At 39.4% G+C, this 26,537-nt stretch overlaps 1 protein-coding gene across 1 annotated transcript in view; it reads left to right on the top strand.

The window, feature by feature from the left end:
• LOC136384195 (ATP-dependent translocase ABCB1) overlaps positions 1-26,537 on the top strand; it is a 93,027-nt gene that overhangs the window by 30,747 nt on the left and 35,743 nt on the right. The window contains exons 8-17 of the mRNA XM_066354296.1: positions 2,577-2,701; positions 16,575-16,746; positions 18,904-19,017; positions 19,572-19,682; positions 19,863-19,988; positions 20,188-20,391; positions 20,702-20,872; positions 23,487-23,648; positions 24,663-24,839; positions 25,322-25,468. Of these exons, the coding sequence (XP_066210393.1) occupies positions 2,577-2,701; positions 16,575-16,746; positions 18,904-19,017; positions 19,572-19,682; positions 19,863-19,988; positions 20,188-20,391; positions 20,702-20,872; positions 23,487-23,648; positions 24,663-24,839; positions 25,322-25,468 (1,509 nt within the window). The remainder of the gene's footprint in view (positions 1-2,576; positions 2,702-16,574; positions 16,747-18,903; positions 19,018-19,571; positions 19,683-19,862; positions 19,989-20,187; positions 20,392-20,701; positions 20,873-23,486; positions 23,649-24,662; positions 24,840-25,321; positions 25,469-26,537) is intronic.

Below are 26,537 nucleotides of genomic sequence, written 5' to 3'. Positions count from 1 at the left end.
CTCTGTCTCTCTCTTCCCCTCCCGCAGCCAAGGCTCCATTGGAGCAAAGATGGCCCGGGCACTGGGGATGGCTCTGTGGCCTCTGCCTCAGGTGCAAGAATGGCTCTGGTTGCAGCAGAGCGATACCCCAGATGGGCAGAGCATCGCCCCCTGGTGGGCATGCTGGGTGGATCCCGGTCAGGTGCATGCGGGAGTCTGTCTGACTGCCTCCCCGTTTCCAAAATCAGAAAAATACAAAAAACAAACAAACCAAAAAACCCAAACAAACAAAAAAAAGAGAACAAAATGAAATTAGGGAACTGAAAGATACAACAGCAGATATAGAAGTCATGATGGGTGAACTGTCTCAGTGAGTGGAGACAGTAGCATAGGATCACTGTATCTGAGGATCGAACAATAGAATTCATCTATTCTGAAACAGAAAATGGAAAGACTCAGGGACCCCTGGAACAATAACAGAAGAACCAAAAGACAATAAAATTTATTATCATTGGAGTCCAAAAAGAAGAGGTGAAAGAGAGTGGGACTGAAGGAATACTAGAAGAAACAGTGACTGGAAACATTGACTCAACAATAGCAGGCTGTCTTTCAACAACTAAGTGATAAACCAGACTGTGCTACGTGGATACCGTGAAATGCTACCCACCAATAAAATGGAAAGAACTCTTGATACAGAATTATCACCATTCTATTATTAGACTAACAGTGGAAGTTGCCTTTTCATACCCCTAAAAATAGTTTGGAAAGTTTTTTTTCCCTGTTAACAGACACGATCTCTTAAAAAACAAAAACAAAACAAAATAATGAAGATTCTGCCATACGTAGTCTCCCTATGCATATGCTTGTCATTATGGAAGGTCATAGAGGGGGGAAAGAGCCAGGTTTATAGAATTTGGTATGGTACTTGACATATTTAACAGTAACTTAAAATAGCATATTTTGAAACTCCTAATTCAAAAATATTCCTGGTAATCTTGTTGGCTGCCCGGTGTGGGTGATAGTTGTCAGGTAATACAAGCAGAGAAAAATAGCTGAAGCATATTGCATGTGCCTCTTACATTACGCAGACGTCGTCCCTGACTGAGACCCAGCGTTGTGAATGATTCAGGCAAGTGTGGCGGGCAGCCCTAGAAAGATTCTGTGGGAAGCCAGGAAGGTCTGTGTGTCACGGGGATATGAGAGAGGTACACGCAGCACAGTATCTGCATGGAGAACATAGTTAATGATTAACGAATGTTCACCTGCTTTCACCCACCCCTTCCCCTATTTACCATGGCTCCTTTTTACTTTCACACACAGTGGAGGAAGAAATGCATTGTCCAAGGCAAAACAACTTTGAGCTTTTTGTAACAAGAAGGAATAGACTGGTAGGACTTACGCAAATGAGCCCACAAAGGCCTGTAAATTATTTATGAAACCGTGTAATTCTTTTAATCAGTATCTTATTATGAATTGCTTGTGTGTAATCTTTAGTTAGATGGCTGACTACGTGGGTATTCCAGGTATAAGTAGTGCCCTTAGCTCTTTGCGCATGCCAGTTGGTTAGATTTTCATAATAGGGCCCTATGGGGCCTGAGTTCACATGTCAGTGACTGGTTTCAGGGAGAGGATCACTCCAGCGGCTGTTAATTCAGGCTTTGAAGCCATATGGAGTCAGGCTTGAATCCTGGGTATTTCATGTATTCCTGAGATTATGTAGCCTTTTCATCCCTCCATTCCCTCACATAGAAAGTGGGGGAAATAGTGCCTCCTTCACTGTGCAGTTGAGAAGAATAAATGAGATCCTATGTATATGAATTTCCCAGAACTGCTTCTCCCACAGAATAAATGCTGAGGCACCAAACAGAAGGATCAAAGAACACCCATGAAATGAAGCCTTCCCTGGTGGCTGTGTGCCTTGTTTTGCTCAGAAGTGCCAGCTTCCCCTGGCATGAGAAACTTTCGTGAGGTCCTGTCCCCACACAGTGCTTGGTCCCCAGCCTTCTTCTGGCCTCCCACGTTGACGTTTCTGAACCAGAGTACCATTAGCAATTGCTGTGTTTCCTTGACATACTGCCTGTTTCCTACGTTTGTTTATGACTATAGAATATACCTTCTTTTGTTTAAGACCTTCCCAAACTCCTAGTTTTATTTATTTAGATGAGGATTCATGAAACAGTTAATGAGAAAATAAGGTGTTTTTTTTTTTAGATTTTATTTGTTCACTTTCAGAGAGAGAGAGAAAGTGGGGGGAGGAGCAGGAAGCATCAACTCCCACATGTGCCTTTAAGCCAGGCAAGCCTGGGGTTTCGAACCTGAGTCCTGCGTGTCCCAGGCCAGTGCTCTATCCACTGAGCCACCACCTGGTCAGGTGAAAATAAGGTTTTTAATTGAATTTATTATATATCATATTCCAACTGAAGTAACGTACAAGTGAATATATATAAATATATATATACACTAAAAACAAGTAAAATACAGATTTTGTTCTATGCCTAAATTAACATACAAGCAGCATTACTGTATATTTTTTACTTTACGAATGATAAAATTTACTTGTTAAAATGTACTTGATCTAAAATTGTGTTTCTGAACAGATACTGTCTTCATTTACTGATAAAGAACTCCTTGCATATGCGAAAGCCGGAGCAGTAGCTGAAGAGGTATTAGCAGCTGTCCGAACTGTGATTGCATTTGGAGGTCAGAAGAAAGAACTTGAAAGGTTTGAATCTTTTTGAAGTTGATAAAGTTGTTAAATTCTATGTCATTGTTTATGCCCTTCAGGTTGACAGTGTTGATTATAAGGGTTTTTTCCCAAATATGCATGTTTCTTTAAATAGCTTCATTCATATTACAGCATATCTAATATTCTGGAAAAGTTATCATTCTAGTTGTATTCTTTTTGTTAATGTCATTTACTTGTGTTTTTTTAAACCATTTTTTTCCGTTATATTTATGTTCAATATTATTCTGTATTAGTTTCAGGTAGCTTATATACTTTACAAAATATTCCCTGAATACTTCAAGTAGCCACCTAGCCCATACACTCTTATTACAATAGTGGCTGTATTCCTTACTGCTGTACGTGACATCCCTGTGACTAGCCTGTAATTGCAATTTATACTTTTTCTGGCCCATACACTCTTATTACAATAGTGGCTGTATTCCTTACTGCTGTACGTGACATCCCTGTGACTAGCCTGTAATTGCCAATTTATACTTTTTCCACCCCATCCCTTCTGGCAACCATCAGTCTGTTCTCTGAATCTATGAGTTTCTTTTTGTGTGTGTGTATATTTTTCCGAAGCCAGAAACAGGGAGGCAGTCAGACAGACTCCCGCATGTGCCCCACCGGGATCCACCCAGCATGCCCACCAGGGGGCGATGCTCTGCCCATCTGGGGCGTTGCTCTGTTGCAACCAGAGCCATTCTAGCACCTGAGGCAGAGGCCATAGAGCCATCCTCAGCACCCGGGCAAACTGCTCCAGTGGAGCTTTGGCTGCAGGAGGGGAAGAGAGAGACAGAGAAGGAGAGGGGGAGGGGTGGAGAAGCAGATGGGCGCTTTTCCTGTGTGCCCTGGCCAGGAATCGAACCTGGGACTCCTGCACGCCAGGCCGACGCTCCACCACTGAGCCAACCGGCCAAGACCGAGTTTCTTCTTATATCTGCTAATTCAAAGCATTTTCTAGTTTCCTAGGTGGGTAATGACATAAAAATAGTTTCCTAGGGCTCTATTTTTTTTTATATTATTGACATATACCATCCTTGATTTCCTAAGATTGAATGAGTGTTTTGTGTAAGATCTGTGGAGACATGTTAATTTATGGTTTGTTTCTTCTCTCGCCCAGCCCCGGTCAGTAGTTAAACTCCATGATTTAGAAGAAAAAAAATATACCTTAAAAGTACATTTATGCAAAAGCTCAAAATCTGTTTTACTCTGCTTTGTTTAATATTTTCCTTGCAACTGTTCCCTTTTATTAGATTTCTAAGAGTACAGTGGTCCCTCGTCTGTCCTGGAGGTCAGGTTCCAGAACCCCACGGGACAGGTGAAAGTCCACGAAGTAGAGACCTTATATTTATTTTATTACTTACACATATTTTAAGGCTTTATGAACCCTCTTCACACTCTTATAAACCTTTCCCACACTTATTTTGCTTATTTTACTGCAAAAATAATTAAAGTAATAAATATATAAAAATACCTAATACTGCAAAACCCTGCAATATAGTGAAAAATCCGTGGTACAAAATTAGATGTATGCAATTTAAAAATCCGTAATACAGTGAGACTGTGAAAAGTGAACTGCAGTATGGCGAGGGAGGACTGAATAGGTGGTAATTAATTGAAATTTATGATATCGGAACCATTGATTTCTGAGCAGCAACAGAACTTATTTAAATTAACATCTGATATTAGAGAATATTAGTTTATGAATATATATATTTTGGAAAATAGGAAAAAACTAAACTATATTATTTGGGAGATTGTACATTGTTTTGGTAAAGCCATGAAGAAAAACAAGGGAATTTTTTAAGTCACAATAATGATTACCTCTTCAGGAGATGAGGAGTTGTGGGTTCCGAGTGGGTCATTAAGGGAGGTTTCTGTGGTCCCGGCAGTGTTTTGTTTCTTGACCTCAGCTGTGCTTACAGGATTCTACACTATATAATTATTCTTTTAACTGGGATTAGAGTACCCTTGTTCATATGATATGTTTTATCCCACAAAGATGTCCTCTGAGAATGATTTGTGATGATATAATATATATAATAATTCAAAGAAAAGACCTATCTCAATTTTTTGCAAGGTTTTTTGCTTTTCCCTTAAAATATGTCTGACCACTAAACTGAGAAGTCTTCCCTAATGACCAGGCAAATATGCCGTCAGATGAAGCCCCTCCTCTCCTGGAGCTGAAATTCTAACGGGCAGAAGAAGGGTGCAGACCACCACACAAAACAAAATACCTAATGTGGCATTTGGGGTAAATATTATTGGGAAATAAACACTGTTTTGAGAATCATAGGGGCTTCTATGGAGAGCTAGTAATCAGAAAGTCCTTTCTGATTAGATATTCCTCATCAGACACAGAATGAAGTTTTGAACTTAGGATTCTTTCCAGTTTTCCTTGATGGGAAGCTGGGCCAGAAAAATAACATGTCTGCCCTCACAGGGAAACAAACAAGGCTTATCTGCTTCTGCCTGGTTTCTGAGATGGGGGAAGGCATCTCCCCGAGTAAATCAAAATCTTACTGGTTGGGAAAGAAGAAGCAAGATTTTCATTATTCACAGATGATATGATTATCTGCACAGAAGTTCTGGAGACTCTGCAGACTAACAATGTAAAGTAAGATCTGGGCACCTGATCACGAGTCAGAAGAAGTGACATTCCTGTGAACCAGAGTCAACGATTAGAAAATACACATATTTCATCAGTTCTCACATGCACATTTTTCTGTCACAATTCATCATCTCTGATATTAAGGTAAATCCTACAGTCAGTGCAGTGGTGGATTTCAAATAATTTAACAACCGGTTCTCTGCCTTAATGACCATTTTAAGTATAAAAAAAGATATAAGAAAGGCAGTTTATTATTTCATGCACTTAATACTTAAATGAGAATAAAAGAGATACACAAACCTACCCTGGCCAGTTGGCTCAGCGGTAGAGCATCGGCCCAGCGTGTGGAAGTCCCAGGTTCAATTCCCGGCCAGGGCACACAGCAGAAGCACCCATCCATCTGCTTCTCCACCCTTTTCCCTCTATTTTCTCTCTATCTCTCTCTTCCCCTCCCACAGTCAAGGCTCCACTGGAGCAAAAGTTGGCCCAGGCACTGAGGATGGCTCCATGGCCTCCACCTCAGGCGCTAGAATGGCTTTGGTTGCAATGGAGCAATGCCCCAGATGGGCCGAGCATCACCCCCTGGTGGGCATGCTGGGTGGTTCCAGTCAGGCACATGCAGGATTCTGTCTGACTGCCTCCTGGCTTCTCACTTCAGAAAAATACACACACACACAAAAGAGAGAGGGAGATATACAAAACTAGATTATGTTATAAAAAAGAGTTCTAAAATATTAATGAAAAAATATTAAATAATACCTGACAAAAACAATCCAGGTGTTCACCCCTGGTTGTTTGGTACTTTTTCTCTTTACATTATGTGTTTGTTTATTGAAGTTAACAAATGCGAGGGAATTAAAATGTAGTATCTCATCAAAAGATATGAGTTTTATGAAATGAATAAGTATTACAAGCATAGTTCCGTCAAATTTTTTTCACCTATGGACAGAATGAACATTACGATGGGCACTTAGAATATGCTGTTGCGCAGAAACTTCAAAAAAGAGTAAGGGATGTAAATTTGTGATTTCCACATTGGATTGCTGCCCAGACACCCACCTTACAGAGACCTTTGATTTTAAGTGGCATTTTATTTATTTTTTTAAATTAATTTAAATTAATTGTGTTACCATAGATTCAAGTGTTCACACAATATAACACCCTCACCCGCCAACATGACCCCATTACACCTCCTTTGTCCCCCTCCCCCTAACTCCCTCCCCCTTCCCCTCTGAAATTTGCTGTCCTGTTATCTGTATCTATGTGTTATATATATATAAATATGTATGTATATAATATATATACATACAATATGTAAATATATATATGTATATAAAATTTTATTAATCCCTTTACCTCTGATTCCGTTCACTCATCCCCCTTCCCTCTGACAGCTGTCCCTCTGGTCCCTGTGACCCTGTCTCTGCCTCTATTCCGTCCCTCAGTTCACCTTATTCATTAGATTCCACATGTAAGTGAGATCATATGATATTTTTATTTCTCTACTTGGCTTATTTCACTTAGCATAATACTCTCTAGGCCCATCCATGCCATAACAAAAGATAAGATTTCCTTCTTTTTTGTGGCTATGTAGTACTCCATTGTGTATATGTACCACAGCTTTTTGATCCACTTGTCCACTGACGGACACTTAGGCTATTTCCAGATCTTGGCTACTGTAAACAATGCTGCAATAAACATAGGGATGCATATCTTCTTTTAAATCACTGATTTGGTATTCTTAGGATATATTCCTAAAAGTGGGATAGCTGAGTCAAAAGGCAGTTTCATTTTTAATATTTTGAGGAAACCCCATACAGTTCTTCCCAGTGGCTGCACAAGTCTGCATTCCCAGCAGCAGTACAGGAGGGTTCCCTTTTCTCCACATCCTCGCCAGCACTTATTCTGTGTTGTTTTGTTAATGAGTGCCATTCTGACAGGTGTAAGGTGGTATCCCATTGTGGTTTTAATTTGCATTTCTCTGGTGACTAGTGATGTTGAACATTTTTTCATATGGTCAACTGTATGTCCTTTTTGAAGAAGTGTCTATTCAGTTTTTTTGCCCATTTTTTAATTGGATTGTTTACCTTCCTGGTGTTGAGATTTGAAAGTTCTTTATAAATTCTGGTTATTAACCCCTTATCAGATGTATTGGTGAATATATTCTCCCATTGTGTGGGTTGTCTTTTAATTTTGTTCCTGGTGTCTTTTGCTGTGCAAAAGCTTTTTAGTTTGATATAGTCCCATTTGTTTATTTTGTCCTTTATTTCACTTGTCTGTGGAGACAAATCGGCAAAAATATTGCTACAAGAGATGTCAGAGAGCTTACGGCCTATATTTTCTTCCAAGATGTTTATAGTTTCATGACTTACATTTAAGTCTTTTATCTATTTTGAGTTTATTTTGGTGAATGGTGTAAGTTGATGGTCTAATTTCATTTTTTTGCATGTACCTGTCCAATTTTCCCAACACCATTTATTAAAGAGATGTCTTTACTCCATTGTATGCTCTTACCTCCTTTGTCAAATATCAATTGACCATAAGGCGTGGGTTTATTTCTGGGTTCTCTGTTCTGTTTAATTGATCTGTATGCCTGTTCTTATGCCAGTACCAAGCTTTTTTAATTACAATGGCCTTGTAGTATAACTTGATATCAGGAAGTGTAATACCTCCCACATTATTCTTCATTTTCAAGATTGCTGAGGCTTGCCTGACCAGGCGGTTGTGCAATGGATAGAGCGTTGGACTGGGATGCGGAGGACCCAGGTTCAAGACCCCGAGGTCACCAGCTTGAGTGCGGGCTCATCTGGTTTGAGCAAAGCTCACCAGCTTGGACCCAAGGTCACTGGCTTGAGCAAGGGGTTACTTGGTCTGCTGAAGGCCTGTGGTCAAGGCACATATGAGAAAGCAATCAATGAACAATTAAAGTGTCGCAATGAAATACCAATGATTGATGCTTCTCATCTCTCTTTGTTCCTGACTGTCTGTTCCTATGTATCCCTCTCTCTGTCTCTGTAAAGAAAAAAAAAAGGATTGCTGAGACTATTTAGGTTCTTTTTGGTTCCATATGAATTTTTGGAATATTTGTTTATATCTTTGATGTATGCCATTGGTATTTCAATAGAAATTGCTTTGAATCTATAGATTGCTTTGAGTAGTATAGACGTTTTAATGATGTTTATTCTTCCTATCCATGAACATGGTATATGCTTCCACTTGTTTGTATCTTCCTTGATTTCTCTTTTCAATGTCTCATAATTTTCTGAGTACAAGTTATTTTACCTCCTTGGTTAAATTTATTCCTAGGTACTTATTTTTGTTGCAATAGTGAAATGCATTGTTTTCTTAACTTCTCTTTCTGACAATTTATTGTTGGTATATAAAAATGCCACAGATTTGTGAATATTAATTTTATATCCTGCCACCTTGCCAAATTCATTTATCAGGTCTAATAGTTTTTGTGGGGGTTTTTTCTGTATTTTTCTGAAGCCGGAAACGGGGAGAGACAGTCAGACAGACTCCCGCATGCGCCCGACCGGGATCCACCCAATACGTCCACCAGGGGGCGATGCTCTGCCCCTCCGGGGCATCGCTCTGTTGCAACCAGAGCCACTCTAGCGCCTGGGGCAGAGGCCGAGGAGCCATCCCCAGCGCCCAGGCCATCTTTTGCTCCAATGGAGCCTCAGCTGCGGGAGGGGAAGAGAGAGACAGAGAGGAAGGAGGGGGGGGGGTGGAGAAGCAAATGGGCGCTTCTCCTATGTGCCCTGGCCGGGAATCGAACCCAGGTCTTCTGCACGCCAGGCTGACGCTCTACCGCTGAGCCAACCGGCCAGGGCTAAATGAAGTATTCTTGCCTGTTCCTGATCTTAAGGAGATTGCTTTTAATTTTTGCCCATTGAGTATGATGTTGGCTGTCAGTTTGTCATATATAGTTTTTATTATGTGGAGGTATGTTTTCTGTATTCCTGCTTTGCTGAGAGGTTTGATCATAAATGGGTGCCAGATTTTATCAAATGCTTTTTCTGCATTTATTGTTATATCATGTGATTTTTATCCTTTCTTTTGTTTATGTGATGAATCCCATTTATTGATTAGCGAATGTTGTAACAGCTTTGTTTCCCTGAAATAAATTCCATTTGATCATGATGTATGATCTTTTTGATGTATTGATGGATTTGATGTGCTAATATTTTGTTGAGAATTTTAGCATCTATGTTTATCAGGGACATTGGCCTATAGTTTTCTTTCTCTGTAGTGTCTTCACCTGGTTTTGGAATGATGATCATGCCTGCCTCATAAAAGGAGCTTGGAAGTCTTCCCTCCTCTTGAATGTTTGAAATAGCTTGAGAAGGATAGGTGTTAATTCTTCTTTGAATGCTTGGTAAAATTCATCTGTGAAGCCACCTAGTCCAGGATATTTGTTTGCTGGGAGTTTTTTGATAACTGTTTCAATTTCATTTGTTGTAATTGGTCTGTTTAGGTTTTATGATTCTCCTAGATTGAGTTTCAGAAGATCATATGTTTCTAGGAATTTACCCATTTCACCTAGGTTGTCCAACTTTTTGGCATGTACATCATCATAGTATTTTCTTACAATCCTTTGTATAATATTTCTGCAGTGTCAGTTGTTACTTCTTTACTTTCATTTTTAATTTTATTTTGGTCCTCTTTTTTACTTGATGAGTCTGATTAAAGGTTCATCAGTCTTGTCTACCTTTTCAAAGAACCAGCTCCTGGTTTCATTGATCTTTTGTATTGTTATTTTAGCCTCTGGGTCATTTATTTCTGCTCTGATTTTTATTATTTCTTTCCTTCTACTTCCTCTGGGCTTTCTATATTGTTTTTTTCCTAGTTCTTTTAGGTGCATGGTTAGGTTGTTTATTTGAGTTTTCTCTTCTTAAGGTATGCCTATGATGCTACAAATATCCCTCTCAGGACTGCTTTTGCTGTGTCCCATAGATTTTGTGTTGTTGTATGTTCATTTTCATTTACTTCAAGGAAATTTTTTATTTCTTCCTTGATCTCATTGTTAACCCAATCATTATTTAATAACATGCTATTTAGCCTACAGTTGTTTCAATGTTTTTCAGTTTTTCTATTGTAGTTGATTTCTAGTTTCATTCCATTGTGATCAGAGAAGGTGCTTGATATGATTTCAGTCTTCTTAAGTTTATTGAGTCTTGTTTTGTGTCCTAACATGTTGTCTATGCTAGAGAATGTACCATGAGCACTTGAAAATAATGTATAATCTGCTTGGGGTGAAAAGTTCTGAAGATATCAATTAAATCCAGTTGATCTAGTGTGTCATTTAAGGCCGCTGTTTCTTTGTTAATTTTCTGTCTGGAGGACCTATACATTGATCTTAGTGGGGTATTAAAATTCCCTACCATTATAATATTGCTGTTGATCTCATCCCTTATGTCCATCAAAACCTGCTTTATATATGTAGCTGCTCCTGTATTAGGCACATAAATATTTACATATCCTCCTGTTGGAGTGTTCCCTTTATCATTATATAGTGACCTTCTTTAACCCTTACTATATAGCCTTTGTCTTAAAAGGCTATTTTGTGAGATACAAGTATTGCTACCCCAACTTTTTTTGCATTTGGCAGTATTTCCATTTGCATGAAATACTTTTTTCAATTTCTTCACTTTCAGTGTATGTGTATCTTTTGTTCTGAGGTGGGTCTCTTGTAGACAGCTTGTTTTCTTATACAGGTCCTGTTTTCTTATCTGTGCTGCTACCTTATGTCTTTTGATTGGAACATTTAATCCATTTACATTTAAGGTTATTATTGATATGTACTGACTTATCACCATTTTATTCCTTAAATCTACAATCCTCTTTCTTTCAACTTCTTTCTTTCTTTGCTCTTTTTATAGAAGGCCCCTTGACATTTCTCACAGTACTGGTTTGGTTGTAATGAATTCCTTGAGTCTTTTTTTTTTTTTTTTTTGGTCTGGGAGGCTTTTTATTTCTCCATCAATTTTAAATGGTTGCTTTGCTGGATAAAGAAATCTTGGTTATAGGTTCTTGTTTTGCATCAATTTGAATATTTCTTGCCAATCTTTTGTAGCCTCAAGTGTTTCTGTTGAGAAATCAGATATCATCCTTATGGGGCCTCCTTTGTATGTAATTAACTCTTGCAGCTTTTAGTATTCTTTTTTTGTTTCTTAACTTTAGCTTTTTAATTATATGTGTCTTGGTGTAGGCTTCCATGGATTCAATGGACTCTCTGTTTCCTTAACTTGTGTGACTTTTTCCTTCATCAATTTAGGAAAGTTTTCAGCTATGATTTCTTCAAACGGGTTTTCTAGTCCTTGTTCATTCTTTTCTCCTTCAGGAACCCCTATGATGCGGATGTTGTTTCCCTTTATGTTGTCACAGAGCTCTCTTAGAGTTTCCTCAGTCTTTTTGAGCCACTTTTCTTTGCACTGTTCTGCTTCTGTGCTTTTGTTTATCTTGTCCTCTAAATTACTGATTTGATCCTCGCTTCATCCAGCCTGCTTTTGATTCCTTCATTTCTGATGTTGTTTTTGTCATTTCTGACTGGTTCCTTTTTATGATTTCAATGTCCTTTCTGATGTTTGCTATCTCTTTGTTTAAGTTCTTATTGTGACCATTCATTGTTGCTCTAAGATTCTTGAGCATCCTAAAAAATCACTATTTTATACTCTGCATCTGATAATTTGGTTACTTCCATTTCAGTAATTCTTTTTTCCTAGGGATTTCTCTTGATTCATTGAGTCATATTTCTTAGTCTTCCCATTTTTTCTGTGTATTAGGTAGTGCTCTCTGACTTGGAGATTTGTTGTGGTGTCTTTATGAGGAATATGGGCTCGGTGGTACTGATGTCCAGGCTACCTGATTTCCTTGCTCTAGGAATGCTTCTTGAGAGGGAGGGATAGAAGAGTCTTCCAGATTTCCTGAGGTGGCAGTTACCTTGGTATGTTCTAAGAAATATCAATATAAGGCTTGTATGATTGAAGCTCAGCTGAGAGAGGGGAGACTAAGGTAAAGAGAGACCATTAAGGCGAGTTGGGCCATTATGTGGAGAATTGCAGGCAATGGTGAGGAGTTTGAATTTTATTTCGAGGGCATAGGGAAGGGGCTGTGGGTTTTAAACAAGGGAACAAGAGTCCACATTATGTTTAAAATTGTTTCTCTATCTATAGTTGATCTGGTGAGTAGATGAGAGCAGTTAAAGAGTAGAGACAGGTAGAACAGTGGGAAGGCTACAGTAGTGGTCCTGGTGAGAAGGCTTATTGTAGTCTGATCTAGACTGCTAGCAGGAGAGGGGTGACAAGTATATAGATTGGATATAATTTGGATGTAGAATTGCTAAAACTATTCTGAAACCAAATATAACCCTTTACTTTTCTTTCTAGTTCCTTCTTCTTTCCTTCTCTGCTTTCAAATGGACAAGTACCTAAGGCCTCAGTCTTTCTCTTCAGATTAGCAGGTGCAGGAGGGAACTGGCTCTCTTAAAATGAAAATGAACCAGAATTTAAAATGAATTTAATTAATAGCAAAAAATTGTTTTATTCTCCTTAATTAAAATTTTTTTCTATCTGTGTGTGTATTGCAGATGTTTACCTATTCGTATTGCTTTCTATTTGCTTAATCAAAATTGTTATTCCTTGTAAGTGGCTATTGCATTACTATAAATATTTTTATACTATTTAAGAAGAATAATTTTTTCTAAATATTAATGTTCTTGTCATGTTACTTTAGTCTATTTTAGGAACTCCTACCTTAATTACCATTTCATACTAATACTTTTAGTGAATAGATGATTTCAATAGCTGACATTTTATTGTGACATTTTTATTAAAACACTAATTGAAAAGTAAAAGGAGTATTGTTTATGTCTCCTCCCTCTTACCCCCTTTCTTCTCTTTATTTATCTTTTCTGGTATCTAAATGATTTTCTTCCTTGCTGTTGCTTCTTCCTGTGAAAATGTTTCCTCTGGCCTCATGGGACAACAACTTATCAGTAAAATGATTTCTACGTTAGTCTCGGTCAGCAAGAACTGAAATAAAGGAGACAACAGCGTGTGAGTCATAACTGTTAAAGTTCCATAAATATATATATTAATGGAACTAATTTATGCCTAGTCATCTTTTCACCTCTGATCAACTCATGAAGTAGGATATATATATCATATATATATATATCTCCATCAACCCCTCAAACATGTTTCTCAAAAATAAGGTTTTTTTCAATGATTTTAACTGGCAAGTTGGGGATTGACATTTTGGAGGGAAGGAAACGCTAGTGATATGTTACTATTTTATCACTATGAAGTTCTGTTTAAAGTTGGTCTTTAGTGAACATGGGGTTGTGGAAATTTCATTCGGCACACTTTGGTAACTGGTAAAGTAGCTAGTTTAAAGAAAAGTCATGAAGGCAAGAAAGAATATCTGCGCACATCTGAGCAGGACTTGGCCTCTGCTGTACATGCTAATGGAACAAACCTCCAAAAGAAACTTAAAGACCTCAAAATAGGAATTCTATGTGAAAGTAATGTCTTTATTTCAACAATTATGAACTCCTTTCTGTAAGGCAGTGTTCTAAGTTCTGCAGGGAGCTGTGGTTAAGAGGGTAAAACAGATTTAAAGCTTAATTATAATCTGTCCTATCTCCTTAATAATATTACCTTTATTCTGTATTTCCAAAGATCCGTCTTTTCCTTCTGTAAATTGGAGCCCCATTATCATAACCTCCACGTCCCTCTCAAGCAAAATGGTCTGCTCTGTCCCTTTCTGGTGAAGATAAAGTTGCAAACACCATCTCCTTTAACTGTAATGTCAGAAATTAACTGCTCTCCGAGGGTTTAAAACAGGGGTCCCCAAACTTTTTACACAGGGGGCCAGGTCACTGTCCCTCAGACCATTGGAGGGCCGAACTATAAAAAAAACTATGAACAAATCCCTATGCACACTGCACATATCTTATTTTAAAGTAAAAAAACAAACCGGGAACAAATATAACATTTAAAATAAAGAACAAGTAAATTTAAATCAACAAACTGACCAGTATTTCAATGGGAACTATGCTCCTCTCACTGACCACCAATGAAAGAGGTGCCCCTTCCAGAAGTGCGGTGGGGACTGGATAAATGGCCTCAGGGGGCCGCATGTGGCCCGCGGGACGTAGTTTGGGGACCCCTGGTTTAAAAAGTCCTGGAATTAACATTTGGGAGTGAGTGTTAAGTCATTGGAACTGGAGAGAGAAAATCTGTCTGTGGCCTCCAACATTGTTTTTTATTTGTTTCCTTGCTTTTGCCCTCTTTTGTGTAATTTGTAGTGCTATGTAATACCTTTCCATTTAAATAAACTGTACAGTTTGTCTTATTTCTATAGATGTTTATTTTAAAAATCACTGACTTGAAATTTGCTGAATTTCTTGTATTTGCCGTGACAGTTATTAATGGATGTTCTCCAAGTTTGGCTAATATCATAGAGACTTTTGTGCTGTGAACAGTTTACAGAGTTCTAGATGTGCTGAGATTTTTATTTTCTCAGCCCTTGAGGCAGCCAGAAGGACTTGGGTGGCCTGAGCCACCAGGCCAGAGCCCTTTCCTCCAGCAGTGGGCACATGACATGACCATGTCGGGAGGTGTTGACAGAGGGAACAGGTTGTAGGCAATGTTTAGAAAGACTAAGGAGCCCTGGCCGGTTGGCTCAGCGGTAGAGCGTCGGCCTGGTGTGTAGAAGTCCCGGGTTCGATTCCCGGCCAGGGCACATAGGAGAGGTGCCCGTCTGCTTCTCCACCCCTCCCCCTCTCCTTCCTCTCTTTCTCTTCCCCTCCCGCAGCCGAGGCTCCATTGGAGCAAAAGATGGCCCGGGTGCTGGGGATGGCTCCTTGGACTCTGCCCCAGGCGCTAGAGTGACTCTGGTCGCGATGGAGCGATGCCCCGGATGGGCGGAGCGTCGCCCCCTGATGGGCATGCCAGGTGGATCCTGGTCGGGCACATGCAGGAGTCTGTCTGACTGCCTCCCCATTTCCAGCTTCAGAAAAATACAAAAAAAAAAAAAAAAAAAAAAGACTAAGGCAGGGACACGGATACATGATGAAGGATTATTGTATATATTTTAATCCCAATAATTTTTTTCAATTCAATGATTTTAAAAATAAATATCTATGGAAATAAGATAAACTCTACTGTTCATTTAAATGTAAAATGTATTAAATAGCAATTCACACTATCAGAATGCTCTTACATGTGTCGAATAATATCAAAAGAGTCTGGGCACTTTGCTAGAAATAATTGACAAAGATTTATTCAAGGGTCTTAGAGTATGCAAACAAGAAACACAGTAGGTAAAAAACAAAAAACAACAACCCAGAAGTGTTCTGAAGAGGAAAGAAATTTAAGAGTTCTTATAATAGAAGTCATATTTTTGAGAATAACCAGTTGTACATTCTTAGACGTAGGATTGGTCCAGACGGGTTATCAGTCAGATGTCAGGCGATCTGGATGATGGGCGCCATGCGGTGTGTAGGATGGGCGCCAGGAGGTCTGGCTATGTCCTGAGTTCTTTAGGAGATAGAGGGTTATCTACAGGCAAATCAATGTCTGAGCATTGAGGAGCAACTTTAAAGTTCAAAAGTCTAAGTGTCCTGGCTAGTTAAAGCAAGAATAGAAAAGTTCCCTTGTGCCCCAGCCAGCTTGATTTGAACAAATTTAGCAGCTTAACCATAGTGACTTCATCTTATTTCTTGACTCTTTTCCTCACTTGTATTCTTTCATTGGTCCTTCCAGTCGTCCCAGAGGGAGACAGGATGGGGTGCAAACTGTCTCCAAAACTAATATAATGTTCATAGATTTAAGGGACTTACTTGTGTTGAACAATTTTTAGCATTGTATCTTCATTGTATTAATAAATTTTAAAAGCATGCAGATTTTAAAGGGAAAGCACAATGATCATAGCATCTATTTTGTCTTGTATATGAAGCAATGCTAGTTCTAGAAGTTTGCTAAATATTACTCCACTTATTTCACTACTGCTAAGGCCAGAGAAGAGGCTCTTAGAAGATTCCCCCACAAACCACTTGATCTCTGTAAGCCTCAGTTTCCTCTTCTACAAGAAGAGATTAAATAGTCCTAACAATGTAGGGTCAATGTATGGACAAAAGGAGAAAGATACATCTAAAACACCTACCACAAGGCTGAGTACATTCTAAGTATATTGATCTATTCTATAAGATTGATGACTGTATGTAATAATTTTTGTTACTCCTCCCAGGTACAACAAAAACTTAGAAGAAGCTAAAAGAATTGGGATAAGGAAAGCTATTACGGCCAACATTTCTATGGGTGCTGCTTTCCTGCTGATCTATGCATCGTATGCTCTGGCATTCTGGTATGGGACCACGTTGGTCCTCTCAGGAGAATATTCTATTGGAAAAGTACTCACTGTAAGTGATGTTATATAGTAAGAGAAGAATCACTACTAAAAATGCCAATGAAATTGAGTGTGGAAGGATATATTTTGGAGAACAATTGAATAACAGAGATATGAACTCTTTGTGTGGAAAGGAAATTAGATGTATTCAATAACCAGTTTTGTCTTTTTTGTAGTCCCCATTGCAGAGTTTATCCTGTGGCCTACATAATATTAATGTCATCAGTTTCTATACCATGAACTTCTCATTTGTTGTGATTATTCCTTTGTGCTAGACCCCATGCTAAGAACTTTACTTTGATTTTCTGATAACAAATAATGGCAAAGTACACTTTAACTTCTTTTTAAAATCGTGAATGATGGCTAGCACATCTTACCAATTTATGGAAGTATAAAGTATTAGTCTCCCTAAAAGCATGTGCTATTTAGAGGTTCGCTGCCTTACAGAACTCTGTACAGGTAGAGAAGGCTCGCCATTTGATGCTATCCTTTTGTATTTAAAGACAATGAAAAATTTACTAGCCAATCTCAATCTGCATCCTGATCTAATAAAGTACATATTGTTAGAAGTGTCACTCAGTTCCTTTTTCATAGGCCAAGCATAAGTTTATTCAGTTAATGGCAGAGTCTGTTTCTTTGAGTCTGTTAAAAACAGATTCCTTTCTCAAGAAACAAATTGGTAATGTGAGCGTGATAATTGCGTCTTTTGTTTTTTCAGACTGTTGCCTTGCCCACAATGTATGGGGCTAGGTAGTTAATGGTTTTAACGAAAAAGCTTCCATTAGGATAGTGAACCTAGGTTGTGAGAAGGGAAGTATTCTGCTTAATTATGATATAGGCGAGCAGTTTAAGATCCACTGTCCACTGAATTCAGATCTGCCTTACAAATTGGAAGCATCCAGAACAGGGAGTTTTGATTTGATATGAGGCCAACTTGGTTCAAATTCCAGTTGTACAACTTTTAGCTGTATGGCTTGGGGTGGCTGTCTAGACTTTTCAAGCCTTTGTATCTCTTGCCAAATGGAAATGACAATATTGGTGTAAGGACTAATTGATAAAATGAGTGTAGAATCCCTTAGCAAAATTCCTTCTATGTAACTTATTGGGTACTATAATTACTGTGTGATTTAAAAAGGAATGAATAGTGACATTAGTTCTCTTTAACCCTGATGGGAAAGAAAGTTAAGTCTTCACCAATAAGAAACTTATTTGGGAAAAATGAAAGAAATAACGAAAACCTGTTTATCAGATCTCAAGGAGAACACAATTTGGTAGAGAGGAAAAAAAAAAGACATCCTAATAAAGAATAATGCCTTAGGTGTGTGTGCTTTATAATTTACAAAATGTTTTTATATATACTGTTTCATTTGATACACCAGTCTAAGGTTGCTGGGTAGGGAAAACAGAATCTTGCCTGTTTTTGCAAGTGAAGAAATTGAAGCCTAGAAACTCTAGAACAGGGGTTGGGAAGCTTTTTGGCTGAGAGAGCCATGAACGCTACATATTTTTAAAATGTAATTCCATGAGAGCCATACAACCCGTGTTCGTTACACATTATCCAATAAAAATTTGGTTTTCTCCTGGAGGACAGCTATGATTGGCTCCAGCCACCCGCAACCATGAACATAAGTGGTAGGAAATGAATGGATTATAATACATGAGAATGTTTTATATTTTTAACGTTATTATTATTTTTTATTAAAGATTTGTCTGCGAGCCAGATGCAGCCATCAAAAAAGCCACATCTGGCTCGTGAGCCATAGGTTCCCAACCCCTGCTCTAGAAGAATTGCCTGAAGACATATAGCCAGTTAGTTTCAGACCTAGATATTCTGTATCTCTTACTAGAGTTTATCCTCTGCCAATGATCTAAACCAAAATTCTTGGCCATTCAAGAAATATTAAAACATTAGATTATATAATATTCTGATCCCATTGAACTTACACCATTGTTTCAGTGAGCGAGTAAGATTAATTTTGCATTTTAAATTGAAGAGTGCTAAAACTTTGAAAAATATTTTAACACCCAATATTTATATCTTGCCTTGCCATTTTAAAATTGAATCTGTTGTGTTAAAAGAAAGAAATATGAAAAAAGATTGTATGAAATATGAAAAAAGATTGTATGAAACTACCTAAATAACTTAATGGGTTTTCTTCACATTCTTTAGGTTTTCTTTTCTGTATTAATTGGGGCTTTTAGTATTGGACAGGCATCTCCAAGCATTGAAGCATTTGCAAATGCACGAGGAGCAGCTTATGAAATCTTCAGGATAATTGACCATGTAAGTTTGGGCTGGCTATTTATCCAGCTCTTTAAAAGTTTTTCTACTTGGCCCTGGCCGGTTGGCTCAGCGGTAGAGCGTCGGCCTGGCATGCGGGGGACCCGGGTTCGATTCCCAGCCAGGGCACATAGGAGAAGCGTCCATTTGCTTCTCCACCCCCCCCCCCCCTTCCTCTCTGTCTCTCTCTTCCCCTCCCGCAGCCAAGGCTCCATTGGAGCAAAGATGGCCCGGGCGCTGGGAAAGGCTCCTTGGCCTCTGCCCCAGGCGCTAGAGTGGCTCTGGTTGTGGCAGAGCGATGCCCCGCAGGGGCAGAGCATCGCCCCCTGGTGGGCAGAGCGTTGCCCCTGGTGGGCGTGCCGGGTGGATCCCGGTCAGGCGCATGCGGGAGTCTGTCTGACTGTCTCTCCCCGTTTCCAGCTTCAGAAAAATACAAAAAAAAAAAAAAAATTTTTTTCTACTTAAAATTAGATTTATCTCTTCTTCCAGCTCTCCACAAATATCCCTGAAAGTAGTTTCTGTGACTTAGTAATCTTCTGAAATTTTATTCTCTTTAGAAACCAAACATTGACAGCTATTCGAAGAACGGGCACAAACCAGATAATATTAAGGGAAATCTGGAGTTCAAAAATGTCCACTTCAGTTACCCATCTCGAAACGAAGTTAAGGTACAATGATAAATGACTAATCCAAGATTCAACGATGTATTGGATAAAGAGTTTCTGGTACTTTCCTTTAGAGATTGTGAAAGAATATGGTTATTTAAACCTTGTTTTGAATTCAACTGTTAGTTCATAGTCCAATGTCTGTGTATTGCTTTTAAGTGTATTTCTCATTCCTCCTGGTAGATCTTGAAGGGTCTCAACCTGCAGGTCCAGAGTGGGCAGACGGTGGCCCTGGTGGGGAACAGCGGCTGTGGGAAAAGCACGACCGTCCAACTGATGCAGAGGCTCTACGACCCCGCGGAGGGCACGGTGAGCTGGCGCTTGCTGAGCGGGGTGCCGCAGCGATCACGGCACCGCTGCCCATCACACGTCTCAGCTCCACGATGCCCGCGGAGGGCACGGTGAGCTGGCGCTTGCTGAGCGGGGTGCCGCAGCGATCACGGCACCGCTGCCCATCACACGTCTCAGCTCCACAATGTATGACATTTACACGTACTTCTCATTTCAGGTCAGTATTGATGGACAGGACATTAGGACCATAAACGTAAGGTATCTGCGGGAAATTACCGGTGTGGTGAGTCAGGAACCTGTGTTGTTTGCCACTACAATTGCTGAAAACATTCGCTATGGCCGTGAAAATGTCACCATGGATGAGATTGAGAAAGCTGTGAGGGAAGCCAACGCCTATGACTTTATCATGAAGCTGCCCAATGTAAGTCCTGCTTGGACTTCGCCCTGCTAGAGGTTGAAAGAAAGAGTGCCGACCCGATGGGTAATAAGTTAGGATGCTGTAAAAGGGAGGAAGCTGCTAAGAAGGGAATCTAGATGACTTTCAGATGTTAAAGTTCTAGCAGCACCAACTAATTGGTGGTACGCATATAGTTTTAAACTTGAGGTTGACTGTTGCTAAGTTTAAAGAAACTGGGAGGCTGGCATTGTTTAGGGGATTCCTTCCCATCTTAAAATGGAAGCTGAGGCAGCTTGTTCTTTTGCTAAGTCCTCCCGTGTGTTCTATATTGTAGAAATTTGACACCCTGGTTGGAGAGAGGGGAGCACAGCTGAGCGGGGGACAGAAACAGAGAATCGCCATCGCCCGGGCCCTGGTCCGCAACCCCAAGATCCTCCTGCTGGATGAGGCCACGTCGGCCTTGGACACGGAGAGTGAAGCTGTGGTTCAGGCAGCCCTGGATAAGGTCAGGGACCCTCAATGCAAACCAGCCTGACTTACAGACGTCGGAACATCTCGCCATAAATTAGTCTCAGTATTTTTTTCTTATTTTCCAAGTGAGAGGAGGGGAGATAGAGAGATAGGTTCCCACATGCACCCCAACTAGGATCCACCTACCAACCCCTGTCTGGGGCCGATGCTCTGCCCATCTGAGGTCATGCTCGCAACCGAGCTATTTTTAATCCATGAGCCATACTCAGTGCCTGGAGCTAATACGCTCAAAGTGATCGAGCCATGGCTGCAGGGAGGGGGGGCGGGGAGGGGGAGGGATGGAGACGCAGATGGTCGCTTCTCCTGTGTGCCCTGACCAGGAATTGAACCTGGGACATTCACACGCCAGGCCGACACTCTATCAGTGAGCCAACCAGCCAGGGCCTTTTGTATGATTTTAAAAAAGAAAATTCCCAGTCACTTTTAAATTGATCCCTCCCACTAGCAAAATAAAATCATCAGGCCGCTGGATCTCTTTGTTTAATTTCTATTTATTTCTCTCTCTGTGTGTGGTTTTTTTAAAGTAACCAGGCCAGCTCTCTGAGGATGAGAAATGTGGAGACCTTTTAACCTAAAGTGTTCTGAGTTGAAGTCACAGTAGAATTCAAGGATGAACTCATATTTGTTCCAACTCTTCCCCTCACTAATAATAAAAGCACACTGCATGTTCCTTTGAACATCCTGTCATTGTGCTTAATAGATTGTTGAGGGAGGAAAAGCAGGTTATAAAAATTTTGTGATCCAAAATTGTGGCTTTCTTTTCCTTTACTATGCTTATCTGTAATTTTACATCTGTGTTTTCTTATTATCCTACAATAGAAGTGTGGGTTAAATTATAAATAAGAACTATTTTAAAAGGTTGCACTAAAAAATACTTTTTAATTAGACTGTAAATTTTGTGGGGGAATTTCACATCCCCCCTTTTCTTGAAAACAAACAGGCCCTGGCTGGTTGTCTCAGTGGTAGAGCATTGGTCAGGAGTGTGGAAGTCCCAGGTTCAATTCCTGGTCAAGACACACAGGAGAAACAACCATCTGCTTTCCCACCCATCTCCCTCCACATTCTCTCTCTCTCTCTTTCTTTCTCTCCTGCAACCAAGGCTCAAATTAGCAAGTTGGCACTGGGCGCTAAGGATGGCTCCAAGGTCTCCCCTTAGGCACTAAAATAGCTCGGTTGCCGAGCAACGGAGCACTTCCCCAAGATGGGCAGAACATCAGCCCCAGATGAGGGTTGCTGGGTGGATCCTGGTCAGGGCATATGTGGGAGTATATCTCTTTGACTTCCTGCCTTTCACTTGATGAAAACAAAAAGAAGAAAATATCCAAAGAATTGAATCATTCATTGTCTTCTTTCTAGTTGTTACCCATTTAATTTTTTTACATGCATTTTTTTACTTAGAGGTTTTCACTTCTCCTTTTCATATTGATCTTGAGACCTATTTTGTTTGTTTGCTAGTTTGTTTTGAGAATATTATTGCTCATTCCTAGAGAGAAACATAGAGTAAAAAAATCATAAGCTTAGGGAAAGTTGCAAAGCCTAATGAAATATCAGACAAGATCTGGGTATCTGGCTGTGTTTCGTATTAAAGTAAAAATGAGATGGGCATTTAAGAACCTTTACAGCCTGACCTGTGGTGGCGCAGTGGATAAAGCGTCGACCTGGAAATGCTGAGGTCGCCGGTTCAAAACCCTGGGCTTGCCTGGTCAAGGCACATATGGGAGTTGATGCTTCCAGCTCCTCCCCTCCCCCGTCTCTCTCTCTCTCTCTCTCTCTCTCTCTCTCTGTCTCTCCCTCTCCTCTCTAAAAAAAAATGAATAAATAAAAAAAAAAAAATTTTTTTTTTAATTAAAAAAAAAAAAAAAAGAACCTTTACATAGCTCCTTAGTGTTTCCTTTACCGCTTCTACCTAGGCATAAGTGTCATTTATTTACTACTTCCTGTGTGTATGTCACAGTCCTTCATGTGCATTATTTTATTTAGTTATCTTAATTACTCTAAAAATGAGTACTATTATATTATCCCCATTTTATGTATGAATAAAGTGAGTCTCACACAAGTTATAAAATTTGGAATTCATAAATGGCAGAACTAAGATATGAACTCAGACCAATGTGATGCCGAAGTCTGGGTCTGTGCTGCCTCCTACTCACTGTCCGTTATGACCACTCAAATATCCTGTGACATTGCAGGATTGTGATTCCCAGGCCCGATTGCTAGCTGGTGTGCAACAGTGTGACACACTGCTCTGTGTCTGCTCTGATTGGCCGGTGCCTGGGCTGTAGGATCTTTGCTTTGTCTGAGCCCCTGATTATTACTGTAAGCTTAGGCTGATGGAGGTTAAGTGAAATATTTAGAGGTGTACATGATATTAATATGTGATTATCATATTTGTATCTCTATTATAATAAAATATTTAAACTGTTTTCAATTGATTAACTATATATTTATTGAAGCTGGCGACTACCTTATACAGTTTGGATGGTTTTATAATATTCAAGGTATTGATACTCAGTAATTACAAGTTGAATGAATGAATTTTTGCATATAATTTTTCCTGTGTTCAAAAGTCAATTTTTTTTTCTCTTTAGGCCAGAAAAGGCCGGACCACCATTGTGATAGCTCATCGGTTGTCTACAGTTCGTAATGCTGATGTCATCGCGGGTTTGGATGATGGAGTCATTGTGGAGAAGGGAAATCATGATGAACTCATGAAAGAGAAAGGCATTTACTTCAAACTTGTCACAATGCAGGTACAGTCTAACTAGAGAGTTTTCCTAAAGTATTTCAGGTATAGCTATTTTGTTGTGTTTCGTGCTATAATAAATGTTAGTTGACTTGATTATTTTGACAAGTAGGATAAACAATACTGAGGGATTCAGGATAAAATCAGTGTTTTGGATATTATATCTTCTCTTTAAAGGAGAAAAAATAAAGAAGGATAATTAGAGAAAATTAAAGTTTTCAAAGGTTTGAAGATGAACTATATATTGTAGTAGCCACAGGTGGCTATTGAGCACAACAGCAGTTAATCTGAACTGAAATATTTGCAAGTAGAATATGCATGCCACGTTCTGAATACCTAGTCCAAAAAAAGAATGCTAACTATCTCAATAAATTTGTGCATGTTGAAATGCCCATATCTTGGATACATTAGGTTAAATAAAATATATAATTAAGAAAATTCTGTCTGACCTGTAGTGGCACAGTGGATAAAGCATCGACCTGGAATGCTGAGGTCACCAGTTCGAAACCCTGGGCTTGCCTGGTCAAGGCACATATGGGAGTTGATTCTTCCTGCTCCTCCCCCTTCTCTCTCTCTTTTTATCTCTCTTTCTCCTCTCTAAAATGAATAAATAAAATCTTTAAAAAAATTGGTTTTACATCTCTTCTACTTTTTAATGTGGCCACTGAGAAAATTTTAAACGACAGCTGTGGCTCATAGTATGGCTTGTACCGTGTTTCTGTTGACAGCACTCGTCCAAAGCAGACATGACTGAGCCCAAACACCCACAGAATGGTGACGATTAGATCAGCTCCATGCAGTGGATGCTGTTATTCCAGCATATTTAGTCGGTTATCAGCATAGGGTTTTCTTACTTAGTGGTTTTAATTTTTAAATATAGTACAAAAAAAGAAATAGCAGCTTAACTTTATCTTTTCCTGTATATTTACTCAGAGTACCATTTTCCTTGACATCCTTGAAAATGATTCATTTTCATTGGTTAATTGAGCCTAATCAGCTTATGGATATATTTTATTTATAGACAAGAGGAAATGAAATTGAATTAGAAAACGAAAGTGATGAATCCAAAAGTGAAATCAATGCCTTGGAAACCTCTCTGAAAGAGTCAGGATCCAGTCTAATAAGAAGAAGATCAACTCGCAAGAGTATCCATGCACCACAAGGCCAAGACCGAAAGCTTAGTGAGAAAGAGGCCTTGGTACGGAGAGGGCTTGGGCAAGGGCTGGGGGAGGAGTGGGAAGAAGAAAGGGTTACCCAGAATCCTCCTGTCCTCTCCCCCAGAGGTTCCACAAACCAAACTCTCAACATTGTAGACTCGGGTTAGACTTTATGAATGATAACTCATAGGTCAAGAATTTTAGAATTGAAATTTATTGTGGAAAGATTATAATGGGTCCTCAAATACACACATTTCTATTTCATCCCCATTGAAAATATTCTTGTCATGTTCTAAATGTTGCATTTGTGGAAACATTTATTTCTTTAAAAATAGAGGAGGAATGTAACAGAATCTGTCAGTGCTTTTTTTTTAAGCTAAAGAGCCATCAATTGATGAAAAAATAAGAATTAGTTATAGTCATTAAAAATTTTTGTGCATATGGAAGAACTGTTTATCATTAAAATCTATTAAGTATCAATTGTTTTCCTAATTAGCCTGTTGTAATATTTCGTGTTTTCCAGGATGAAAATGTACCTCCAGTTGGCTTTTGGAGAATTCTGAAGCTGAATATAACCGAATGGCCTTATTTTGTGGTGGGTATATTTTGTGCCATTATCAATGGAGGCCTGCAACCAGCATTTTCAGTAATATTTTCAAAGATCATAGGGGTAAGTGTTTATGTTTACTTTTTGGATTTACTGATGAGTCCTGACTAAAGAATGAACTGGTTGTATTCATAACTATACACAAAAGCCACAAGAAACACATACCTTCATCTGAGACTAAGCAGCCTAACCATGTAAGAAAAGGAATCTGGTCTGTGATAGGAAAGCTAATTTCCTGAATCTGCGTTTGTCCCTAGCAGTCAGTTTCTACTAACGCCCAGCAGACCAGGTCCCTGAAGTAGTCAGCAAAACGGACTAGGTGACTGTCCCTTACCTGCCATCACTGCTCCGAGTAAACCTAATGAGCTGTCATGTCACCACTGTGCAGAGAGGTTCCTCATGCATTTGTCCAGCTGGCTTGAGGGGAGCTGTTCTCTGACAGGTACACACATCAGGACGTGAGCTGGCCTAGCCTGCTGCCTCAGTAAGATGTCCATCTCACGTGTTAAGATGCAGGCGGATTGAACAGCTTCCATATGTTGATTGCACCTGCTTTTAATGATGGCATTTTAAACAATAAAGTTACAATCCAGGCAAAAATGCTTTCTGTTTAGTGACATTCAGACAACAAGTTGAGGATACCCTTGCCCTACTCTGTGGAAAAAGAGATTGGTCACTAATGACACAAAACATAAGCCGAACACTAACTTGTGATTCTTTCAAAAGACGCCATTAATATTCAGGTGTCCCCATGCCTGGCTATCTCATTTCAGGTTGATACTCATGTATTCATTAAAAAAATATATTTTTTCAGTGTCTGCCTTGTGCCAGCTACTTGTTCTAGGGGCAGAAAAAGTAGCAAGAAGGAGACAGTGTCTGATCATAAGGAGCATAGGTTCTAGGTCAGAGGTTAGCGCAGTTTTTCTATAAAGGGTAAGATAGTAAATATTTTAGGCTTTGAAGGCCATATGGTCTGTCTGGCAATGTAGTGCAAAAGCAGTCATGTTAAAACTTTACGTAAACATTTGGCTGGTAGCCCATATTTTGCCAATTCCTCTTCTCACATTTGTCTTGCAGGCAGAGAGGTAGACGGTGGCATCAATAGGAAAACATGGAATTGGATTAGTTTGGA

This window comes from Saccopteryx leptura, chromosome 12 (assembly GCF_036850995.1).
Source record: "Saccopteryx leptura isolate mSacLep1 chromosome 12, mSacLep1_pri_phased_curated, whole genome shotgun sequence".
NCBI lineage: Eukaryota > Metazoa > Chordata > Mammalia > Chiroptera > Emballonuridae > Saccopteryx > Saccopteryx leptura.
This window is presented reverse-complemented; position numbering and strand designations above follow the sequence as displayed.